Source organism: Clytia hemisphaerica, unplaced genomic scaffold (genome assembly GCF_902728285.1).
Source record: "Clytia hemisphaerica strain Z4C2 unplaced genomic scaffold, Clytia hemisphaerica genome assembly, whole genome shotgun sequence".
NCBI classification, from domain to species: domain Eukaryota; kingdom Metazoa; phylum Cnidaria; class Hydrozoa; order Leptothecata; family Clytiidae; genus Clytia; species Clytia hemisphaerica.
In genome coordinates, this window is record NW_027103936.1 from 76,649 (window position 1) to 102,457 (window position 25,809).

Below are 25,809 nucleotides of genomic sequence, written 5' to 3' on the forward strand. Positions count from 1 at the left end.
AAAAAGTATCCAAAATAGCAATCAACATCCTAATTAGGATACTAAAAACCAAATACCCTGTATTTTTCACCAACCAGAGACATCTGCGCCACCTTACCATTTCCAAGATGTAAATAATAAGCAAATGAGATTGTGTACTGAATTTCATTGAGTTTGGCTGGCGGAATGCAAAACCACTCAAATGTGCTAACTAGCATAGGCGAACGCTTTTTTCGCGCAAAAATTACCCAGGCCCCTTCCTTCTTTACGGCTATCATTTTGAAATTCGGACCGTAGTGGGCCGTTCCGTAAAAAGAAAAACAAATCTTTAGCTCATGTTCGCAAAAATTTAGGCTCTGAACAGCAGATTATTAAGGATGTTAATTTTCGAGGAACCCGCTAGAGAAATTACTTGAAATTTTGGTCAGGCTGGACTTAAAAAAATGTTGGTTTGCCGTCACCCGACACGACCCGACACGACACGGGTCAGTCGGTCGTAAAAAACTTTTATTTTGGTTATTTATGAAATTTTCGTCCATGGAAGGGTTAACATTTTCTAGCTTGAGATATTCGATTTTTACGAGTCAAACTTTTAGAAACAAAGCTAGAAAATATTGAAGAAACCAGGTAGGGGTTGGTAGTAAAATCTCAGACATATGAGTAGTAAAAGGATTTTTACGAATTTTTATATACCAACACCCAGACTCTTAGAAGAGGTATCTTACTACCCTGGTAGTAAAAGTTTTTGGGACAATTTGTTATGGAGACCACCTATTTTTTGGTTGCTTTTCGGACTTATTTTACAAAAAAAGCCAAAAAATGATTTTTTCTGTGACACATTTTTCACTTAGTTAAAAAATTAATTTTTTGCCCTTAGAATTAAAGTCTTTTTTTATATCGACAAAAAATTTTGAGAATTTTTTGTTTGCAGCAAAGGCAACTTTCCAGCAGAAAGTTTTTTCAAATTAAAAAAATTTTCAGATTTTTTCAGAAAAGTCATCCAAAAAAATTAAAAGAATTACAAAAATAGCTTTCAACATTTAACACATAGATACCACCCATTTTAGTATTTAACTACCCTGGATAGTAAAATTTTTTTTTAATTTTTCCTCACACCACCACCGTAGTAAACGTCATTATGTCTGAGATTTTACTACCGACCCCCCCCTGAAGAAACTAGGGTAGTTAGAAAGTTACGGAGGAATAAAGCTAGAAAGTGACGAACAAACTAGAGAGTGAAGTTACAGAGAAACAAAGTTAGAAAGCAACAAAGAAACTAGAGAACAAAGTGACAGAGAAACAAATTTAGAAAGCAACGAACAAACTAGAGAACAAAGTTACAGAGAAGTAAAGCTCTAAAGTAATGAACAAACTAGAGAACAAAGTTACGGAGAAACAAAGTTAGAAAGCAACAAACAAACTAGAGAACAAAGTTACAGAGACGCAAAGCTCTAAAGTAATGAACAAACTAGAGAACAAAGTTACGGAGAAGCAAAGCTCTAAAGTAATGAACAAACTAGAGAACAAAGTGACGGAGAAACAAAGTTAGATAGCAAAACAGAAACTAGAGAACAAAGTTACGGAGAAACAAAGCTCTAAAGTAGTGAACAAACTAGAGAACAAAGTGACGGAGAAACAAAGTTAGATAGCAAAAAAGAAACTAGAGAACAAAGTCACGGAAAAACAAATTTAGAAAGCAACAAACAAACTAGAGAACAAAGTTACAGAGACACAAAGCTCTAAAGTAATGAACAAACTAGAGAACAAAGTTACGGAGAAACAAAGTTAGAAAGCAACGAACAAACTAGAGAACAAAGTTACAGAGAAGCAAAGCTCTAAAGTAATGAACAAACTAGAGAACAAAGTGACGGAGAAACAAAGTTAGAAAGCAACGAACAAACTAGAGAACAAAGTTACAGAGACGCAAAGCTCTAAAGTAATGAACAAACTAGAGAACAAAGTGACGGAGAAACAAAGTTAGATAGAAAAAAACAAACTAGAAAACAAAGTTACGGAGGAACAAAGTTAGAAAGTAATAAAGAAGAAACTAGAGAAGAAAATTATGGAGAAACTTGAGGAGACATTGACATTAAAAAAAATAGAGAAGAGTCATACTGCATATCTCCGATTGGATACCATGACCGATGACCAACACTTATTTCCAGCTCTGTAAGGTTTGAAATCTTTGTAGAAAATTTCTTCTTTGAAATGGCAATAAAATTTTTTGGGTCGGCAAGTTTCCAGTAGGGTCGGTCGGGTGACTGCAAACCAACATTTTTTAAGTCCAGCCTCAGTGGTGAAATGTCGATGAAGAAAAGGTTTGCATAGTTTTCCAAACGCGTATCGAAACAGTAACCTAAAAAATTCAGGTCAAAGTATCTGCTCTCCTATCTAGGATACCTAAATCTCAAAATTAGGATACAACTCTCCTAGTTAGAAGAGATTGGCCGAAGGTATCCTAATTTGCACTTGTTCTTGACTGTTTTCATTCATGAGGGGAAATCATACAAAACTGATCCTATCCCAGCATAGCTACTACTTTCAATGACTTCTACAGCACCATTGCTGAAAAAATAAAATCAAAGATCATACAGACTGACAAAAATTTCTCTGATTTTTTACCTAGAGCAAATATCCCAATTCTATTTTTCTTGATCCTATCCTACTGATCCTATTGAAGTTTTCAACTTAATCAAAAGACTTAACTCAAGTAAATCTGTAGGTCCAGAGAGTATTATTCCAGAGCATCATTTCTCAAACTTCTTGCACCTGACTGACATCTATTGGGAGAAGCTCAAAGAACTTAAACTATACAGCCTGGACTGGAGCGGCGCAGAGAAAGATACAGGATTATCTACACCTGGAGCATCCTAGATAGAACAGCTTGTACCAAATTTTAACTATGCTGAAAACAAAAAGGTGGCATCTTCAGTTACGATAACCAGAGACTGGGTGGTAGAAAATGTTATCTCTAGACGATCTCAATCGAAACGGAATCGACGATCGAACCAGTCGAACCAAATCGAACGCAATCGACCGATTGAAATTCGATTGTCAAACGCAATCGAATCTCAATCGAATATAACTGCAATTTTCAGATAAAATTGATATTCGATTGCGTTCGATTGATGTTCGATTGCGTTCAATTGCGTACGATAGTCAATTCATTGACCCCCGGATTGTTCATTGCACAATTTCTACGGGAAATCGAAAGTAATTTCATTCGGCTTGTGATGTTTGAGAGCTTAGTTTAGATGTTGGGAACATAGTGGGCAGCACCCCTCCAACCCCCACCTGAATAAAGTCACCCCCACCTGCATAGGGTAACCCCCACCTGAAAAATGCTACCGACCCAACCCCCACCTTCTTGGACCACCCCCACCTAAATTCTGAAAAGTTTCCAACCCCCACCTGAAAAAGGTTTTTGACTGTTTTAACAATTTTGAGGGTAAGCAAGGTTAATCACTTGAAAATAATGTCTATGCTTTTTATACTTCATACATCTTTTGTTATAATTATTAGACTTGGGAAGAAATAGATTTTTACTGTCAATGTATATGTTTATGATGAGCAGGGTTGAAAGAAAGTTTTTGAGTCAAAATAAGAAAACTAGTAAATAAACTCTCCAACCCCCACCTGAAAAAAGTCACCCCCACCTGTATAGGGTAACCCCCACCTAAGATTTGTGAGCAGGCTAACCCCCACCTGCTTAAATTTTTCTGAAAACCTCCAACCCCCCCTAAAGTTAGGGGGGGTTCCCACTATGGGGAAGCTGCAAGAATAAAGCCAGACGATCTCAATCGAACGGAATCGACGATTTGAACCAGTCGAACAACAATCGAACCAATCGAATATCAATCGGTCGTTTGCGTTCGATTTAGATTCGGCTAATGCTTCAGATGCATCCGGCCGCACGGGACGCGCATATATACCGTGCGGAGCGCGCGCGTAACGCGTAGGATAGGGTTAGGGATTTAGACACATCCCTAACCCCTCACCCGGCCGGCGGTGCACCCACCCGGCGGTGCACACATGTGGTGGCTTCTTCGGAGTAATAGCGATCATAACAGTTAGCCTAACTTGTCAGTCAGACTTATTTCTATATAGTACTAAGACCTTCGTATAAGTAACCCTAAATAACAAATTTTCGGCAGCCGGTTTGGCCTAGTGGATAGGGCATTGGTTTCGAAACCTATAGGTTTCCGGTTCGAGTCCCCCTTTGGTCACTATTCAACTTGAAAAAAATCCAGCCGGATGCATCTGAAGCTTGAGCCGAATGTTTCGATTTGGTTCGACTGGTTCGATCGTTGATTCCGTTCGATTGAGATTGTCTGGTTATCTGAAAGACGTGAACATAAGGCAAAAAGACATATAGAGAAACTCCCTGTCAGAAGAAGGTCCCAGTCCCACAATCCATCCGTTATAAACCGGTTTGTGTAATTTACGATGCGCGATCCAACGATTCACGATGCACGATGCACGATCCATGCATGATTTATGTCGATTTATGTTAATTATTCTAATCATGCACGAATAAGTTTTCATAATTTAAAATAACTTATATCTTCTGTGTAGTAAAAACAAAAATTGATAGCGACAGAAAGAAAATGTTCGCCGCATGCCTCACTCGTTTTTAAAATGAAAGAAAAAGCCTAGACGTCATAGAAAAGTTTTGGCGCGAAAAATTTATCAAAACATAAACTCATTTTTGTACGTTTATTATTTTTTTAAGAACAGTGAATAAGGTAAAAAAGAAATTACTGGCTACATTACTTTTGGCATGTTCTTATAAAAGCCTTTCACCAACTCAATGGCAACTGGTGCTTTTATTTATTTGATCTTTTTCTTTGTTTGATGATCAAGTTAATTCAGTTAGGGAAACCATCCAGGATCCTGCCATTCTATAAGCCAGCAAAAACTAAATGACACTTGTAAACCTAAGTTTCTTACCATTTCCCATCTAAAACAACCAAAAACATTGCTACTTCCCAAAGCCGGAGACCAAAACAAATCATCTTCCAAGATTATGGCGCCCTTTTGGATCTATTGTTAAGACCATCTAAAATGGTGGAAAGAGTTGTGGAAAGACAGAGGCGCCCGCAAAAAGACAGAGGCGCCCGCTGCTTCAAGGGTGGTAACGTCAAAACGCCCAATATTATCTTCCAACAGAAGGCGGGTTAGTTGCCGCGCGAGTTACGTCACGCACTCCACCTCAGCGCACAACGAACGGTGTTTCAGGTAATTATAAGAATATCTTATGTGCTTAACTTCAGTAAACTTCGAGTGCTTCAATGAAGATGAATAAGGTAAGAAGATAAAAAGTGCGCTGGATAATTTTCATTATGATAGTTTGGTCAATCATTGCTGAAAGTTTGAAAAAGTTTTTCCGACGCGAAAAAAAATTTCAGCCAATTAAAAGCACAGTGTGCTTATACTTACTTTGTTTGCTACATCGTCTAGGCTAAAAAAAGTGAGAAAAGACACGAACGCCTTATTTTAATGAGTGTTGTTATGATTTTTTTGATTGCGGCCGCGTACAGGAACTCGCCAAATGTTCCTAACTGTAATTCATTTGATCTTTCTCAAAAAAGGTGAATTTATACACGCGCTCTTCATTAAAAAACGTCTTCCCTACTTTACCACAACATTGTAAATTTTTATTTATAACCCTGTCTCACCCTGTCTCAATGCAATGCATTTGGTTGGTTTAATCGGAGAAACGTTTTTTTTTTTAAGAAAGGAAAAAAGTTTATGTTTTGATGTGATTTGATTGTTGAAGTTAAAATATATACGCGCATACTTTACATTGATTTTCCAGGAATACAAAAGAAGGAATCCTGTAAATGCATAATTAGAATAATTAACATAATATATGCATGGATCGTGCATCGCGCATCGTGAATCGTTGGATCGCGCATCGTAAATTACACAAACCGGTTATAAACCTAAAAAACTGCTCCAAAACTAATTTTAAAACATCAATTGGACCATTTTCTCAATTCGCTACCGGACGAGCCACTGCAGCTGAATTACCTTCCTCTTAGGAGAGCTGATTCAAATAGCATCAAAGTCATGGTCCATAATCGGATTTCTCAAATTGGATGATTGTTGAGACGAACAAAAAGACAAAGAAGCCTTCAAAAAGTATCAAAAAAAGTAAGTATATCAGCATAATCCTGTCAAAAATCACTAATTACGCACGAGCGAGCGCAGCGAGCGAGTGCGTCCCTTTTTTCAACGGCGGGCGGGCGTACGAAAAGAAACCGAAATTAACCCGAAAATCTATACTATGCGTGTTGCATTTTTCAAATCTTCAACTTTTTTGCAACTTTTCGAACGATTCGAACGTTCTACGGACAAACTCACTAAGATAACTTTACATTTACGAATTTGTATTTTAACATGGTAAGTGCAACCAACTATAAGAAATCGGGAAATAGGCGGGAAAGTCAGTAATCGGCAAATCGGGTTTCCCCCCGACAACAAGAAAGTAAACAAAACATTTTTGTCAACAAAACCAAAAACCTGAAAACTTTTGGCGACATAATGGTTTGCTGGGTTTGTCTTGCTTTGACTAGAAGATTGAATTGATTCAATTTGCTTTAAAATCATCAACAACATTAAAAGTACTGCTGTTTTTTATTCTGGTGTTTTTTCTATCCAACAAAAACTGGCAAATGTCAAGGCAGAATATTCAAAATGGCTAGCTCCAGCATCATCACTTTTTTTGTTGGTTTTGTTGATCAGAGCAGAATTGGTTGTGACTTGCCTGCTTGCATTGCAGCTGTCAAAAACAGTTAAACAGAACAAATATATCTAGGGACTATGATCAAATTTTGAAACTGTAGGTACCTATTCACTTGTTGGTGTTGCTTTGAGGAGCGAGTACTGGAAGATTTGATTTTCCTAAATTCACAATTCTTCTGGAAATGGCATGGAACAGTCACAGCTGGTAAAGACTAGAAAAATCAGCTTAATCAAGTGGATGGAAGAAACGAGGGAACAACGGCTTGATTATCAAGTACAATATATTAATCACGTAATACGTGCGTGTGCTGCATGCGCATAGAGCGTGCATCATGCATATGCTTGATTCTGATAAGTTATGTTATGATATCTGGATATGATTATTATTGATGTTTGACTGACGGTAACTGACAGTTGAATGGATGATAACTGACAGCCTGATTTAAAGTGAATCAAATGGGATTTGTTTGCTTCAATATAAACTTGTTAATGGATAATTCTTGGATCTTTTTCTTCTCTAAAAGCTGTATATTACTGTCAAGCTCTAACTTGGGACAATTGGTTGAAGCATGGGACTTTTGACAATCTGGCCTGTATTTTCACTTACTACTGTTAAATCTCTTGACAACAAATTTGCTTTGATAACTCCACCAAGTTTATCAATCTTACTTTCTGTCATAGCATGTCACGACAACTTTCACTGATAACGCGCCCTTTTTAACTTTTTTGTTTTCATTCAAAATGACCGGGCGCCGATTGGAGAATTAGAGAAGGCCCGCCGCCTATCACCTGATGGGATTAACTTGTCAAATGCTCCATCGTTTTGCCACTAATTTGTTCTTCTTCGTTCCAGACACTTCAGGCCCGGCGGAACTACCGTAAAAGTGGGGAGGCTGAAGGCTCAAAATGAGATATTAACTCGCTAGGATTTTGAGAGAAAAAATCTCATTTGCTTAAAGTTGGGGAGGCTGAAGTCTCCCCAGTCTCCCCTCTTCCGCCGGGTCTGCACTTGCATGTATTTCACTACAATTTTTTTTCATATTTCAATTTAAAAGCCTACTCGGTGCAAAAGAGAAATTGTGTATTTTTTAATACGCCCTTCATTAACTCAAATCAAATGACTTTGGAGGTTCGTTGAAATGGTGGCCGAATTGCTGTCATATATGTTTTGTCAGGTAGTCCCAAGTTAGAGCAGTTGACGGTATAAAGGATTGTGATGTGCCAGAAAAATCTCTTCATCAGACTTGGGTGATTTTTCCAGGCACCAGGGGTAACTACCGTGAAGTCGGGTAACTTGCATCAGTGGAGGCTAACATGCATAGCCCTCAAATGGCTGACCAATCAAAGCAGCAAAATTTCAAAACAAATGAACTACGCAGCTCTACTCACAGCTTTACTCTACCATTTTTGTTTTAATTTAACTTTGTATGTTGAGGACCAGCCAGGTCATTCATTTGAGGGCTATACATGCATGCGCCCGACTTCGCGGTAGGTGGTGGGTATGTCCAAGCCAAAAATTGAAAATTGACCCTGTGAGAGAATGAATTTTGCACATACTTGACACACCCAATTTACCTTTAAAATACCAACCGTCCCGCCCAGTTCTTGAAAAAATTGCAAAAAAACAGTCATACCCAGGCCCAGGGGGTCGATTTGTCCAGAGGTAAAATTATGGAAAAAATAATATATCTTTCACTGTCCAACCCAAATGAATGAGTTTTCTGAAAGGACCATTTCTAACAAAAGAAATAGATTTATATATTTTATAATTTTTGACTTTTCTGTTTTTTTTTACTTATGAATTTTTTTAGGATATATGGAATTTATGGAAATTTCTAGGACTTCCTAGTATAGATTTTATATTAAGTTATGTCAATAGACTCTTCATTGGGCTTGGGTGATTTTTCCAGGGACCAGGGGTATTAAGTGATGGGTATGTCCAAGCCAAAAATTGAAAATTGACCCTGTGAGAGACAGAATTTTGCACATACCTGACACGCCCAATTTACCTTTAAAGTTACAACCATCCCAGTTTTGGGGATTTTTCGGATTTTTCTAAGACCTTTTGGTTTTACAGTCTCGTTTATTTAAACAAGTAATTTTTTTGTTTTGTTTCAATAAGATAATAAATCAATAAATCCTTTATTTGATTACAATTTTATTGTTTACCACATGCTTGAGTTACTCATATTTTCTTCCAAAACTCTTTGTTGAGCCTAGGATGTTTTTATTTTTTTTATACCAAACAATCGTTATGACTTTTAGATCGAAATTTTAAGATATTTGAGACTATCTTTGTTCCATTAATTGTGTTTATTGAATTATTGAATTTTTATAATAAAAATGCATACGATTTTTGTGATTCAGCCATTTAAAGTTGTTTTTATAGCCTGGCGATTTGATCCTCGACTCTCATGAAATCGTTCTTATAAAGAAATATGTCATTCTATCTTGTATTCCATCAGGATTTTTCAAGTTCTTCATTAATTAGGTTTTAGAGTGAACATTCTGACATTTTGTGTAGTTAACGAGTTTCCTTTCCATTAAAATTCACCATAACATTAACATTTGATGATTTTATAACCAATCAGCCGGTGGAGCTGGGGGAGGGTCTTGCTCTCGTGACAACCATGCAAATCACCAAAAGTGGTTGATACATCATGCAAATATAACGAAAATAGCCCAAATTACACACCATGATGACTCAAATTATTTCCCGCGATCACGAATGACGCAAACGGCTGGGGTCCCTTAGTTTGAATTTTGCCGTACGTACCCCTAATAATTGAAGGCGCCAAAATCGCAAAATTCGGATGTTGCCTTATTTTCAAACAAGTTAACAAAAATTGGGCTAGTTTCGGTCCTTTTCTGTTGTAAACTGGCAATGGAAAAATTTCCCCGGGAATGAGGAAGCTTCCTACGGTAGTGTTTAAAAAACCTTTCGCTTGCGAACACGAGACTTTGGTATCGTGCGTAACCCCTTTTACAATTGATGAATGCCTAGCAGGTATCTTTCCTCAATATCTAAAAGCTGCAAAAATCATACCTGTACATAATAAAGACTCACTTCTAGACCCAAAAAACTATCGACCAAAATTTCTCTTCTTTCAAACATCAGCAAATATCTTTGAAAAAATTGGTCTCAGTCGGCTCTTGCAGTAGCTAGCCCATCATCAAAAAGTAAATATGCTGCAGCCATACCCGACTGATCATAGCCACGAGTGAAATAAGAATCGGGAAAATCGGATTTAAAAAAAGGGTTAATTAAGTTCAACTAGACTAGCTGCTAGCTGACTACCTCACTCATCTAGCTTAAAGACTTCACACTAAAAACAACACGAAAGAAAGGGAGAGGACAAATAGTCAACACCAGAGCAGAAAGTGTGAACAACAGGACCCAGCCACATCACAAAATACTCCCAAATTATACCAAAAGTAGTAAGGCATTTTACCATTATAAGTTGGAAGATTGTCTGCATTAAGATCGGATTATATTTGAAGATAAGTCAATGCAGATGCAGATTAGTAGAAGGTTTTCTTCTTCAATCCAGAAAGTCCGGAATTTCCGTAACAAATTTACAAAATACCTATCAAAATAGTGGAATTCCGTTACTGTAACCTAAAAAAATCATGGAATTCCAATACTTTAATGCAAAATTAAGTAAAATTCATGGAATTCCGATACTTTCTCTTTAAAGTTTGCCTGGAATTCCGTGCCAAAATTTATTTCAAAAATTGATGTCATCCATTACCAGACGATCTCAATCGAACGGAATCGACGATCGAACCAATCGAACCAAATCGATCGCAATCGACCAATTGAAATTCCATTGTCGAACGCAATCGAATCTCAATCGAACGTCAAAATTCTGGGTTATATTCGACTGGTTCGATCGTCGATTCCGTTCGATTGAGATCGTCCGGCTTTATTCTTGCAGCTTCCCAACCACAGATATCTAAGCCCGAAGGGCTAGATTTGCAACTTTAAGCTTTCTCCAGCAAAAAAAAGTGAAGCAAAAATTTGACTTTTTAAATTTCGTGCCGATGGATAGGATCTAGCATTTTAATTGTTTTCGGAGCGCGAGATCAAAAAACGTAGGCGGCAAACGCTATTTCACATCTCTCAAACCGGTGAAATTGCATATTTTATTTTAGTCACATGACTCTGGTAGGAAATCCTTCCAAAGATGAGCTTCACTTTTTGAACAAAGCTGCAAATCTAGCCCTTCGGGCTTTACAGATATCTGTGTTCCCAACATCCAAGCTCTCAAACATCACAAGCCAAATGAAATTACTTTCGATTTCCCGTAGAACTTATGCGATGAACAATCCGGGGGTCAATGAATCGACGATCGAACGCAATCGAACATCAATCGAACGTAATCGAATATCAATCGAATCTGAAAATTGCGGTAATATTCGATCGAGATTCGATTGCGTTCGACAATCGAATTTCAATCGGTCGATTGCGTTCGATTTGGTTCAACTGGTTCGATCGTCGATTCCGTTCGATTGAGATCGTCTGGCCATTATGGGGTAATTTTTTTTTTCTGGAATGGCCCAATTTCCGAAGAACATGTTCCAAATCTTCGAAGCCATATTTTGCTGATAGGTTGATCGATCAGTGAACGGGATCTGAAAACAGAATGGAAAAAGACATCGTCAGTGAAGTATCAGAGGCGATTAAACAAATTATCCGATTCATCCCGGGTATCCGATTCACCCCGTCCTACTAGCTACGGTAACGGTCCGCACATACATACCCATATCACCCATTTTTGCCTAAGTACCCCCCCCCCAGGAATTAAGCAAACATTCTTCCGCTAACTTCTTTTGGCGGGAGGGAAAAGAATTTAATGGTGGTGTTACAAAAAATCTTCCAAATTTAGCCCTGCAAAATTTTAACTTTTTAAAGTAAAATCGAAGTTGATCGAACATTAATCGAAGTTGATCGAACGTTAATCAAAGTTGATCGAACGTTAATCGAAGTTGATCGAACGTTAATCGAAGCTTGTCGAACTCAATCAAAACAAATGGAATTTCACATGTTTTTCGGTTTCGATTAGAATTCGATTGGCGTTCAATCAATTCGGCTAATCGAAAATCAATCATTCGATTGGATTCGAGTAAATACGATTAATTCGATTGGTTCGATTGGCAATCGAACGTTCGATTGACATCCCCTGGTTAAGATGAAAACTGTTTTTTTTCAACGATGAAATGCTGAATCAGCAGAAAAATAAAAAAGTGAATAAATGAAAATTGCCGTTTTTGGCAATTATTGCCGTTTTTGGAAATAAAAAATGATTTTATTATTGAACATGTGGTATTTGACAACCCTCGCAATAAGTAGGCCCACTGTGCCTCGTTTGGTTTTGTTTTCAACTGGTTTTTGTTGGAAATGCAGATAGCAAAATCAAGTCATATGTAAACAAATTTACTACATGGTTTTTGTTATCTCTTTCTGGCTATGTTTTGGTATCGATGCAGGATCTTTTAACATATTATTTTAGAACTCTTCATGTTATTGAGCAACGAAAAATTGAAATAATCACTTTTAAAATCCGAAAAACCTTTTTCTCGATGCAATTTTACTATTTTCAAACACCTCTGACATCTTTGCGCTTAAAAGGACACCACATTTTGCTGATTCAGCATTTCATCGCTGAAAAAACTGCCGTTTTCGGCAATAATTGCCGAAAAGAGCAGTAATTGCCGTTTTTATCTTAAAACACCCAACCAGTATAGACCTTACTCTTCACACAAAAATTACGGGAAACGCATGTTTGGACTTTGTACCCTATGCTGCACTCAAGCACTTAAGCCAAAGTCCCGCAACACAAGTGTTTCAACCGGTACTCCAACGAAGCCATATTTTGGTTTGTACAGAAATTTTGCCCGCTCAAATCTAAACAACAAAATGGTCAATCTCACTAAAGCAAAACATTGCGGCCACGGCATCTCCCTGGATAAAAATTCTGGTCACGTGACCATCTCTGATTTTAGACCAATGAAAACGCTTCATTTCCCCGGATTAAAGTTGTGTCTACACTAACAACACGCGGGAACCAGCTAGAAAAAGAAAGAAAAAACCGGGGGTCAAATTAAACTTTTCTCCCTTCTTGCAGCAAACATAAAAGACTTTAAGAGGCCATTTATTTTAAAAAGGGGTGTTATATCTGCTTACGCGTAACACTTGTGGCAAAGGCAGGACAAAAATCAGTTTTTTGAAGTTTTCAAAAAAACGCCACATAGAAGATCTTTCGAATTCAGTATGTGAATAGAGCACCAGTAAAAAATACAACTTTTCTATTTTTCCTTTTTTTTGTTCTAGGAAGTTCTAGGAATGAAAATAAAGGGATAATGATAATTGAATACTATCCATTGATGACCCGCGGCACTATCGTAAAGCTAGAATCGCTTCATGTACTCTTCGCTAGAGAAAATGATTGACAGATTGAAGTTTTTCACCCACGCAGGAGTTCGCAGAGCGTTCTCTGCTCAATCCTCGGACCGCGCTAGAAATGGTAGACTGAGCTGTGATAGATCATTTCGATGGAAGTTGTTGGAATGTTCACAAGGCTCTTGACAGAAAATCGTTTGTTTTATTGGCAATGATGACAGTGCGGTTATTAATTTTGTTAGATCTGACAAATTGATGTTTGTAAGTGCACTTTATAGTTTTGATTCCCATTGAAGAATCATATTCTGGTTTTCATGTTAGTAGGTGCTGTTTTGGAGCTTTAGGTCTACACTGCCAACTGCCAATGGAACTAAAACTTACAAGTAAAGTCTATTGTTTCTTCAAATAATTTCTTCTAATGCTCGATAATACCGTCCACTGCTCTAACCTGGTCAGATAGTCCCAAGTTAGACATTAGAGCAGTTGACGGTATCAGAGCACAACCCTGTCGACGCACCAGAGACAGTCCAGTGTGTTTGTCCTGTGCCAAAAAGTATCCCTCAGCCACACCGGAAACCTTTTGTCCGGTGTTAATTTTTCGAACTTCTGGAAACCAGACCCTCCCAGTCGGCGGCGCTCTAGAAACTTCCAGAGTTTTCTGGAGCAGCTAGAAAAACACTATTTTTCTCTCCTGAAAGTTCCAGAGCTTTTCCGGTGCTTCACATCACACAGGAGCAAGTGATTTTTAACACGTTCTAAAAAACATGGTTATGCAAAAAGTATTTGTCCCCAGGTGATGGACTTTGCTTTATGCCAGGCGATCGGGCTTGATAGGATCAAGTGGGGAGCGATACTCAAGATTCCGAGATTTTTTTTGTCAGGATCATTTATTGTACTTATCAATCTTACATCATCGATCCAATCGAATTATTGATCATAGAATTATATTGATCCCATATCATATCAATCCAATCAAACAATCAATTCGTAAGATGTATCGATCCAATTACTTATCGATTTTTTATTGATCTCAAAAATACTGTGAGTGGTCCTAAATCCGATAGCCCTGCCTAAATCCGATGGGGCCTTTCAAAGATACAAACTAAAATAAAAACGAGTGTGATTTTTTTCGTGCCTTCGTGCCCTTCTTGCCTTTTGAAAAAAAGTTTGTGCCTTTGAAAAAAAAATTTGTGCCTTTGAAAAAAAGTTTGTGCCTTTCGAAAAAAAGTTTGTACCTTTTGAAAGAAACTTTGTGCCTTTTGGACAAATAATTCGTGCCTTTTGAAAAAGTTTGTGCCTTTTTAAAATAGTTAATGACAAATAAAATAACCAGAAGCTTCATTTGGTTAAAAATCTTAGAACTAGAAGGGTGATTCAAACTACACTTTCCAATTAGATTGCCTTTAAATCCTTAAAGTAGTTTGTGCAAGCATGGGTATACTTATTTGTGCCCCCCCCCTGCCCCAGTGCGGTTTTTTGAGGGTGCACCGAAAAGGTAGGACGCAAAAAAGGCTCTTCAAAACACTGATTTCAGCGCCCTTTTCCCCTCCCCCCCCTCAAAAATGGCAATTTTTAGCCCTATTAAATGGAGATATGTCGTAAAATCTTTCGCACTCGCTTGGGTCACGTTACTTTTTTACAATTTTTCCTAGTAAAGGGGTGCCAAACTGCCGATTTTACTATTTTGCCTCCCCAATAGTGTTTAGTTAATAAATATTTAAAAAAACATTGCATATTGACGAATGCACTTTCGAATGTTTAGTTCAAGATTCGAATGTTTTGTTTTGAAAAGACAGGAAAGACAAAAAAGAATATAAACATGAATTGTCGGAACAAGCACATGTAAAATTAGCGCGGATGCAAAGAAGAAGTGAAAGAAGGGCTAGAAATTTTTTAGGCAGGGCTATCAGATTTAGGACCACTCACGGTATAACAGTAGTAGGGACCAGAGCAGATTTTTTCGGGTACTTAAATTAATGGAATGGATTTTTGTGGGGACTTAATTTAGCAGATGGCACTCTGTTGGTGGACGTTATTTTACAATTTTGTTGCTTTTACTGCCAAATCATGCATGTTGATAGGTTAGATTACCCATTATTTGATGCCAGTAAGCATTTAAAAAGTATTTAATTTGACAAGTTTCCAGTTTTGTTTAAAAGGTTTGTTTAAGAGGACAATGGAGTGATTTATGTGCATATTTTGCTTGTCTGCCTGGGTTTCAAAAGTTTTGAGCTTCTGTCTACAAGGGTTCACTTACAGACAGTATCTAATCAAACAAACTCTATCAGGCTGTTCTAGGTGCACCAGACTCTATATAAATCTAGAACTTTGTATGTTGAGGTAATTTTTGTTTTTCTAAAATTTTACTAGATGTTCTTTTAGAGCTTAAAAGCTGTACTGATGGTTGGAGTAATTTAATGATGATATGCACTGAATCAATAGATCTCTAATTTCTCCCAAATGACTATGGATTTGTCTTCTACAAGACAGCTGTTGCCTAAGGAAACAAAATAACATTTTTTTACAGAAAGTTTAGAGCATGAATTAAGAGTGAAGACCAAGTTAGTGTAAACTTGTAGAAATTAGTGTAACTGGACTATCCAGGTGTTTTTATCCTTTGCCGAAAATTCTTATTAAATTACTCCATTCCAAACTGTCTGGTGATACACATGGCACTGGGAAAATTCTTGAAACCAAATAAAAACCAGATATAATGTCCTGAATATGCATTTTTTATACCCAGATGATCTACTCACTTTTTTCATATTTAGTTAGTTCTTGTTACTATGACCATGAAAATCTGTACATATGTTGTCTATCTATCATAAAACAAACTGCCAGTAAAAAATAGTAATATTATATGGTTACAAGAAAGCCAAATCAAAGGGTAGAACCATTTTTGCTTATGTTTTCCTTTGTTTTTATTTCATAGTAAATATAATAACAAAATACTTTTTGTAAAAAGAAACTCGAAATGTCTGGTTGTTTGGATAATGCAAATTGTCCTGAAATCAACTGTCCTGACCTCTCAGAAAAAAGAAATCAACTTGCTTCAATAGCAGCTGGAGCCTTGGTAAGTATATCATATTTTAAAGAATTTTTAATAACAAATCATGAAATGCATTCAAAAAAATGTCCCCTCAATGGTCCTGGGAGGGACTAGCAATTTTACTACCTCAAGTGTATATATTTTCGTGAAGTACTAAATTTTCTGGTGTAGTTAATTTCGCGAAATTTAGTACTGTTTTGTTAGTAAATTTTTCAAGAACACAAAATTAAGAAAGGAAATTAACACACAAATTTTTTTTAACTAGGTCGAAAGTTTTTTTACACTGTGTTGACTATTTAGTCACCATTTGAATACAGTTTTGTTACTATTTTTGCCCCTATTTACATCGTTTTTCAAGCAAAATCAGTCTCTTTTTTTTTGAATCCTTTTCTTTTAATATATAATCATATAATTGTGAGTGAATCACAAAATTTAATACACGCCAAAAATTCCAGAAAGTAGCAATCGCAAAATTTTGTACTCATGAAATTCATTTCTCGAAAGTACCCGCAAAAATATATAGAAGTCAACCCAAAGACAATTTCATTTGACAGACTTTCGTACCCCACACACGTTTTTTTGGAATAAATTCTTAATATGTGCTTATGTCAGCTGAAGTGATTGATCTATCTGAAAACAAAGCCATAAGTATTTTATAAGTGTGTATTACTTGCAGAATTTCAATTTGAAAAATGAATAGCACGATCATCATCGCACAATCGCGATATGGGTATCTATACCTTTTCAAATAGATATCATTATTTGTTTGGTGAACAAATCACACAAAAAGAAGTGCTCAATACAAAAGATAGAACTTTCTTTAAAATTATATTGTTCTATGACATGGTGAATAGAACTTTACATTACTCAGGGTCATGTACTCAACAATCATCAGATGTAAATGAAAATTTATAAACCTTTTCAAATAGAATAAAAATTAATTTTAAACAAGCAAGTAAAAAAATGATATGGAAACCTTAAAAATCGTGATATAAAGCAATTTTTTTTCCTTCTAGTTTTTTATTGGCTGGTGGTTTATTATTGATGCTGCAGCCAACACACCTCTTGATAAGAATGCTTATCACACATGCGGCGTCGTCTCTACTATAGCTCTCTTTATGTAAGTGAGAACACTCCATGCTCTTCTTATACCCCTTAAATATATTGGTAACCTCCTAATTCTGAAACCCTTCTTTAGAGGTAAAAAAGATGAAGGAATCTAGCACTAAACTAATTTTTTGTTCTTTGGCTAATAAGAAAAATAAATAAATTGCTCAACATATCAATAATACAATTAAAAGAAACTCTGAGATTTGGAACACATCCAGCATGTGAGATAACGACAAAGTGCAAAATTGTTTTTTTTTGTTAAAAGCTATGTGATAATCTGATTTTTCTGAAAATTTTTGAACATCTCTTTTTTTTTAGGATAAATGCAGTTTCAAATGCTCAAGTGCGTGGTGATACGTTCGAAGGAGGTTGTCTCGGACAAACAGGTACTTTTTCCTTTTTTATGATCTCAATATGTTGACAAGCGTAGGTCAAGATCAGGTACTTTTAAATTTTTATGATCTTTGTATTATTTTTGACAAGCGTAGGTCAGGATTACTTCATTCTTCCAATCAGGAACTTCTGGAAAAGTGTGACTGTTTGTAAAAAATGTATAAACAAAAATGTTGAATTCTTGCTCTTTTGATTTTTCTTATTGGAAATTCACGTAAAAAATGATGCAAGCCGGGTCATCAAGACATTAATTAGAGCTTTTTTATCTTTGAGAGGTGACAAAGAAAATAATGTGATGTTTAGGCTATTGTGATATATAGTAAGTATTTCATTTGTTTTGAATTTATCAATCAAGTGTTGGTTAGCTCGTTTTTCACATTTTAGGAGCAAGGATATGGTTGCTTCTTGGCTTTCTTCTTGGTTTCGGTGGATTGATTGGAGCCTGTTGGGTTTTATTTGGTGATTATGTAACTAAAGGTGAGTCAAACTTTAGTACATTGTTTATAAGGACAACAAAAAAGTGTAATTGGGTGGTAGGGATAGGTAAGAGAGGTGTCATATGTCCTAATTATGACCTTAAATTAGCTACAGAACGCGTAGGCCTTATTGGCAATATTTTTTTGGTGCTGACTTTCTTGACTTTGATTTGAGCAAAAATATTTGAAGGTTTTGCTATTTGCTCATTACCACGAAAGAAATCTACATCACAAAGATCCCAAATTATCTGATTATCCCTTTTATAAGTACTGCCTGGTTGGGCAATCTTTGAAACTATTGAAAAAATTATGTTTCTAGAAATTATATTCATTAAAAATATAATTTTTATTTCGGCCTTTGGCAGAAAAGAATTTCTGCTAGATGTAACATTATCATCGGTGTTTTTAAAGACTAAAGACGGTCATAATTTATAATGAATTATGAGATTAAAAGCTTTAAATGGTGGTAATTATTCCATATGGATGAAGAAATTAGTCTACAAAGAAAGTCATCAGATGATAATTTGGAAAGAAAAAAGTATCATGGCTGAAAAGAATTATACTGTCCATTCATCAACAGTAATAATTGCATACCTTATCGGAGAAATGTCGGGGGAAAGTGACGAAAATTTTGAGGGGGTGACGAAATTTTCCCCCGACGAATTTTTCCCCCGATATTTTATCACCCGACCAAAACTTTTACCCAATTTTTTAAACCCCAACCAAAATCTAATTTTTTTACACCTTTATTAACCGAAATTAGTTCTTTAAACGTCGAATTACAAGATCTTTTTTCGAGCTAGTGAAGGAAACCATTTCATTTGGACAATTTATTTGGGTGAAAGTGACTAAATTGTAAATTTCGTCGGGGAAAAGTGACGAATTTGAAATTTTGGTCGGGGGAAAGTGACGAAAATGCCTCTAGGTGACGAAATTTTTCCCCGACGAAAAAAAACCCCGACTAAATAAAACTCCGACATTTTTTTCCCCGATAAGGTACGTTTTTTTATAAGAACATTTTTGAAGCCTTAAGATGTTCTCAAGTTTTTGAGTTTTAAGCCTAAAAATGCTCTTAACATGTTCTTTTTTCACCATTCTCAACTTGCTTTTAACATTTTGGCCATGGAAGCCTTACAATCTTATATATTAGTCTGTTCTTGTATAAAAAAACGTGTATACGTTTGTTCCCAAATATCCTTTCTAAAATTTCATCATTGATATTTCTAACATTTTCATATATAAAATATTCTTAACAATATTCCTAGGTTAGGATCCAAACCCAACCTAAGTTTAACATGCATACCTTGAGCAGGAATATGGCGAAAGTCTTTGAGCAATAATGGCTTTGGATAATAGACCATTTTACACTAACGAATGCTCTAAAAATGTCCTTAGGTTCAGTCTCCTGATTTCACGATGGTGATTATATTTTGGCCAATTTCACCATGAATATTTTAGAAGTATTTTACTTAAATCCATTAACAATAAAAGCTGCTTTCAATTAGCTTTGGCATTCGCAGCAACAAAGAGTATCATGATTATCATTTTTCTATTTAGATGTTCCGAGCACTTGGCCTGGGGTGGCAGTTTTTTTACAAAATTCCTTCATTTTCTTCAGGTAAGGTTAAGGAGACTTCTGATTAAATTATTGAGGGCTAGTTTTTATTTTGAAAATTTATCTTTGTATTTCTTACTAAAGATTTCATCTAATATTTAGCGAAGATTCTGATACATTCTGTTTGCGAGATTTCTTTAACAATCTATGCTGTAATTTATCCGTGAAAAATTTTCTGTTTCGTTTTCTTTCAGTGCGTTGGTTTTCAAATTTGGTCGGACTGAAGACGACTTCTAAAACGTATTTATATATCTGGCGGTACTTTTTCTCATCGCATCATCGTCTCTACTCATCAATCGTACAATCTCCATAGAGATTTAAATCTATGTGCATATCTATGTTGGCATTGTTTATCTTTCAAAAGGTTTTAAGCAAAATAAGACACAAACTTCCGCTTCGTATAATCTGATAGCGTTTAAATTTTCTCTGAAGGGATTTTGATTGCCGAATTTTAATGTTCAAGGTATCATAAGAGATAAATACTTTACTCTTCTTTTATTCACGATTTTTTATAAGAATTAGTAAATTTTGACTGAGACTCGGTTGCTCTTATTTTGTTTGTAATTTTCACACTTAAATTTTCTTAATTGTTCTTAACGCTTCTTAATGTTCTGTCTTTTTTCCTGTTTTTGCTTCGAAGAGGCTTAAATCAGAATTTTATCAGTCATTTCTGAAATCGAAGGCTGGGGTCGTTCGTTGATAGGCCAAAGACAATCGTTTGCCATGGTTGTTAGATTACCTAAAAAGCTTTTACTTTACAAGATAGTGAAAAGAATCCGTGAGCCCTAGCAACCTGGTTGCTTATTTAAAAATGTTTAATAGGACTTTCTACCTGCTAAGAACGGACAGTGTCCCCATGCAATGGGCTTTGCTGCAACTTCCTTTATAAAAACAAAGTATATAAGAACAAAATATTTCAGAGGCTAAGCAGCTTTGTAAGAATTCGACAATTCGACTATTCTTTGCTAACTCCAGAACATACAACTTCCTAGGGAAACTTTGCCAATATTCATGATATGCACCATTGCAATGTTTTCCACGGACCCAACAGCTGATTGGTTTGTGATGTAATGTCGGAAGGCATTGCAATCGTGCATATCATGAATACAGAGGAAATGACAAATGTTTTAAAGACATTTTCTGTTCTTAGTGTAACTAGAACTTTCATGGTTCGATTCAACTCATTACTTTTCAGCATTTTTAGCATATGAATCTTTATTAAATTGTTAGTGATTTTTTTACGAAGTGTTTTTCTGTTTTTGTGTTATTTATTTCAACATTTACGAATTGTAGCAAAAGTAACTATTGTAAATATAAGTTTTATATCAAAAAGAAAAAAATCGAACAGTATGATTTTCAGTATACATTTCAAATATGACTGCGTCTGACTCTGATCTTTATATCGAAAAGAATTACCAATTCGTCCGACTTAAGGTGGGGTCTATTCCCGGATCTTATTTGATCTGATTGATCGCTCGAATAACTCAAACATTATCTCTCTAGAATTACTGCAATTACGAAATTTTCTTTTAAATTTAGATAATTTTAAACAAATTTAGGAAATCTCTTCAATTCTCAGGCCCGGGTTGTTGGCACTCAGACACATGGTCCGACCCATAGCATCTTTTTAGGCCAATAATTCAGGTCTTGGGCCGCTAAATCAGGGCTTGGGCCGCTTACGGGAAAAAATTTGCTGTGCCGCCCTTTAGAGTAGGTTTTTCAAGAACCCTCGAAATGCACTGCAAGGGGCAAGGGTCTATTTTTGATAGAGTGCACTAAAAGGGTCTTTTTTTATCTAAATGCACTGTAGTAAGGCAAGGGTGTGTTTGTGGACAATTATACGCCAATATTGCGAATGAGAATGTCTTTTGCAAGTATCTTAATAGTTTTTTGACATACATTTATTTTGCATTTTGATATATTTTACACATCTTGTCGTAGCCTCAGGCTCATTTTCGGGTGGCTTCAGCAAAAATAAGAATTCAAACTACAATTTGAGGTTCGGTAAAATAAACTGTAAGGATACTTTTTTACTGCTTAAGAGCTGCAGTGTAAGAGTTCGATTTGGAAAGCCAATTTTTTGGCAGCATATCCCGTCATCGTTTAGAAATCGAGTGCTAATCGCCCCAAATTCAGGCCTTCTTTTATAAACATCAACAAATAATTATCCTCTGTTATATCTAAAAGGAGGCTTTTACTAAATTTGTCTAAAGAATTAAAAGAAAGGTTGTTTTGGTTTGTGTCACTTGAAAACAAACAGAAAAATGTTTTTGAAACACGAAAAGTTTGCGATTCGCTTGAATAATTCGATCAAAACTAGTAAGGTCTGTATTTCGAAGTATTTCGCATATCATAAATTGAGAAATAAAATTAAAGGTTTTTTCCTTTATCTCAGGTAGCATCTGTGTCATTAATTTTGCATCATGCCATGATTTTGTCCCTCCACCCGCTTTTCGCCCATCACATTCGCCCCGATGGGAGGTTTTACGTCATCGTAAAAATTAGCGGCGTTGTTCAAGTGACGCGTCATACTTCAAGCGCCATATAAACAACAATCGGAAAATTGCTCTTCGTCATTTGATTGGCTACTCGTAACCATAGTAGCACAAGGCTGATCGCACATTGTTACTCTACCATTTTGATTACGTATTTCAGTGTTCCATCCATACACCACGTGATAACTAATCACGTGTTCAAGACAAAAGAGTTTCACCCCGATTTTGTAAACTAAGTCACGTTCATAGCGTTACTAATGCATAGCTTCACTGGAATATAAAATAACATTCTTATTTTCATTTTGTCATGGCATGCTTTTTGATCGTAAAAAGATGGAAGCGAAAGCACCATTCGTTCTTCATCCATGGTAGTAAGTCGAAATTCTTCTTCAACCCAATGTATTTAAACAGTTTCTCTGATTGGAGTACCAAGTGAAAAGTATTAGTGTTCCTATTGCACGATTTTTCAGTATGTTGTTGCAGGTTTCTTGTCAAATTCAGTGCCATATTTTTGTTTTTTCTTTTCACCACGTCCACATGAACTGCTCATTTAATGATGCTTTCTGGTTACTTGTCAATCTTATTTTGTTATCCCAATGGGCTTAATATAATTAATGATCTTGAAATTTCTAGCATCTAATAGTATTTTTGTCTCGATCCTCCGTCTGATATTATTGGAACTAATTTTCGCGGGAACTAATTTTCGCGGTCGGCCAGTATAACTAACGCCGAAGATCTTCGGCGTACAACTGAAACGTTTTTGGCGCATTGGCGTAAGGGTACCTAGAAAGATTGTTTGATTTTCAGTTGGCGTAAAGTAATAATTCCAGCTCGGCGTAAATGACTCCATAATCCATTGATTTTTAGCTTTCATTTGGCTAAATTTGCTTTTGCTCGCTTACGCTCGCGTCAATTTATTAATTATGTTGGCGCATGCGCCTCTTTTCCCATCTTGCACCCTTATTGAAAAATTGAATGTTGGTACAAAAGAAATTTTGCTTGGCGTGAGGCTTGCTGTACGAAAAAATATCTTTGGCGCAAGATTTTGTGGAATCCATACTGGGCGGTCGAAAAAAAATATCTGAAAAATTGCATTTCGCGGGTTTTAATCACTGTTTTTTCCATTCTGGAATCAGTCGGGTGTTTAAGATGAAAACTGCAATTATTGCTCTTTACGGAAATTATTGCCGAAAACGGCAATTTTTTTAACGATGAAATGCTGAATCAGCAAAATGTGTTGTCCTTATAAGGGCAAAGATGTCAAAGGTGTTTGAAAATAGTAAAATTCCATCGAGAAAAAGGTTTTTCGGATTTTTAAAAGTGATTTTTTCAATTTTTCGTGGCTCAATAACATGAAAAGTTCTAAAATAATATGTTAAAAGATCCTGCATCGATGCCGAAACACAGCCAGAAAGAGATAACAAAACCCCCGTTGTAAATTTGTTTACATATGACTCGATTTTGCTACCTGCATTTCCAACAAAAACCAGTTGAAAACAAAACTAAACGAGGCACAGTGGGCCTTCTTATCGCGAGGGTGTCAAATACCACGTGTTCAATAATAAAGTCAACTTTTATTTGCAAAAACGGCAATAATTGCCGCAAACGGCAATTTTCATTTATTTACTTTTTTTATTTTTCTACTGATTCAGCATTTCATCGTTAAAAAAATTGCCGTTTTCGGCAATAATTTCCGAAAAGAGCAATAATTGCAGTTTTTATCTTAAACACCCGACTGGGAATTTTCGCGGGTTTTAATGTTTTTAATTTTTTTTTTTTTGGACAAATCTTTCATTTTACCTTGGGATTTTTCAATTTTTTTGATAAAATTGGGAAAAATTGTATTTCACGGGAATTAATTTTCGCGGTCTTCGACTCTCAAAATTTTGACAAAAAACCGCGAAAAACGCTAAAATTAAAACCCGCGAAAATTAGTTCCAATTGCTTTTAACGTTAAGAGAGGAAGAAATCTTTTGTCTATCAGTGATCCCAACCTTCCTATTATTCCTATCTCTAAGGAAGGGTGTCAAAATTAGAAGACAGATGTCAACATTAGACCAACTTACAGTATTAACCAGACGGTACCGTAACTTGGTCTAATGTCGACATCCCTCATCTAAATTTGACTTCCTTTTCTAGAGCTGAAAATAATAGAAAGGCTGAAACTATTTTTCTTTGCTTAGTGGTAAGAGAGGAAAAATTCTTTTTCAATCACCGATTCCAACTTTCATATTATTCCTATCTCTAAAGAAGGGTGTCGAAATTAGAAGACGGATGTCGAGATTAGACCAACTTACGGTACCAATTGAACGTGCGATTGTGATCGAAGTAATAGATAATGATCAATAATAATCGAAGGTGGTCAGTGACCACCGTAACTTGGTCTAATGTTGACATCCCTCCTCTAATTTTGACACCATTTTATCAGCTGAAATTTATAGAAAGGTTGAAACTCTTTTTCTTGGCTTAGTGGTCATAGAGGAATAATCCTTTTTCAATCAGTGATTCAAGCTTTCATATATTATTCCTCTCTTTAAAGAAGGGTGTCGCAATTAGATGAGGGATGTCGATATTAAACCAACTTATGGCACCTATTAATTTTATCGGTGATAGAATACTCACCCAACTCCAGATTATGGCATTTTCTTCAACTAGTTTTCGATTTGTTCAATCATTTCGAATATTATCGATTACCTTCAATCATATTTAATACCTTCGATTTTATCAAATATGTTTCCTGTAGCAGCGCGTCGAAATAATCTGAAATCGAGTTTATCTCGCCCAATAGTTGTTTTGGACAACGCGACAGCCTATTGAATAACAAATTACTTCAGGGAAAATGGTATGGTTTGTTAATTTTCAATGTTTCGATCTTCAGATATTTCATTTTTAAGGTGGGTAAATATGCTGAAAAACTGACTCAGCAAAAAATATCAATAATTTTTTTATATTTAAACCAAAATATCTCGAGGTATAAACATTGAAAGCTGACAAACTATACCATTTTTAGTTACTACTAATTCAGGGCTATCCAGCCAAGAGAATGATTTTTTCTGAAAATCCCCCTCTAGGAAAATGCTGATGTAAGTAAGTAAGTAAGTAACTATTTATTTACCATTTCAGGCTTTATCATTTGAAAACTCTTGGCGTGTGGTCAATCACACTCCTAAAACCTTAATTTTTGTTATTTAGATGTGTGAGTGCTATGTTCAACTTTTAGTAGTGGAATCTAAATTTATGGGGTGTGATTGATCGCACTCCTTAGGGATTTTAGATGTGTGCGGAGGTGTGTCGCGCGCCTTAAATGATGCAGCCTGCCATTTGAACACTAATAATACACGAGACGGTATCCACAAAATAGAAAGGAAGGAGACGGCCTATAGCCTAGACTAATCATAAAGATGCGGCCACCTAAGTGCCAATAACATTTGTAAAATTTTGTAAAAGTTAAGTATGTTAATTTATTAAGTATGTTAATTTTATAAATTTTGTTTAGATAAAGATAGATAAAGATAAAGATAAAAAGGAAAAGTACGCTGTGT

General features: G+C 35.9%; 2 protein-coding genes across 2 annotated transcripts in view; both read left to right on the top strand.

Annotated features, from left to right (window-relative positions):
- LOC136809839 (forkhead box protein N2-like) overlaps nt 1–25,809 on the top strand; it is a 72,151-nt gene that overhangs the window by 39,975 nt on the left and 6,367 nt on the right. The window lies entirely within an intron of this gene.
- Nucleotides 16,057–21,134, top strand: LOC136809832 (transmembrane protein 50A-like). Its single transcript, XM_067066386.1, has 6 exons — nt 16,057–16,202; nt 17,195–17,298; nt 17,607–17,674; nt 18,066–18,158; nt 19,715–19,775; nt 19,967–21,134. The coding sequence occupies exons 1-6, from the start codon at nt 16,104–16,106 to the stop codon at nt 20,007–20,009; spliced, it is 468 nt and encodes a 155-aa protein (XP_066922487.1). The 5' UTR covers nt 16,057–16,103; the 3' UTR covers nt 20,010–21,134.

Coding starts and splice junctions, on each gene's coding strand:
- LOC136809832 (XM_067066386.1), top strand. CDS start 16,104: ATGTCTGGTTGTTTGGATAATGCAAATTGTCCTGAAATCAACTGTCCT. Junction 17,675..18,065: donor AGGTTGTCTCGGACAAACAG/GTACTTTTTCCT, acceptor TTCACATTTTAG/GAGCAAGGATATGGTTGCTT. Junction 19,776..19,966: donor AATTCCTTCATTTTCTTCAG/GTAAGGTTAAGG, acceptor GTTTTCTTTCAG/TGCGTTGGTTTTCAAATTTG.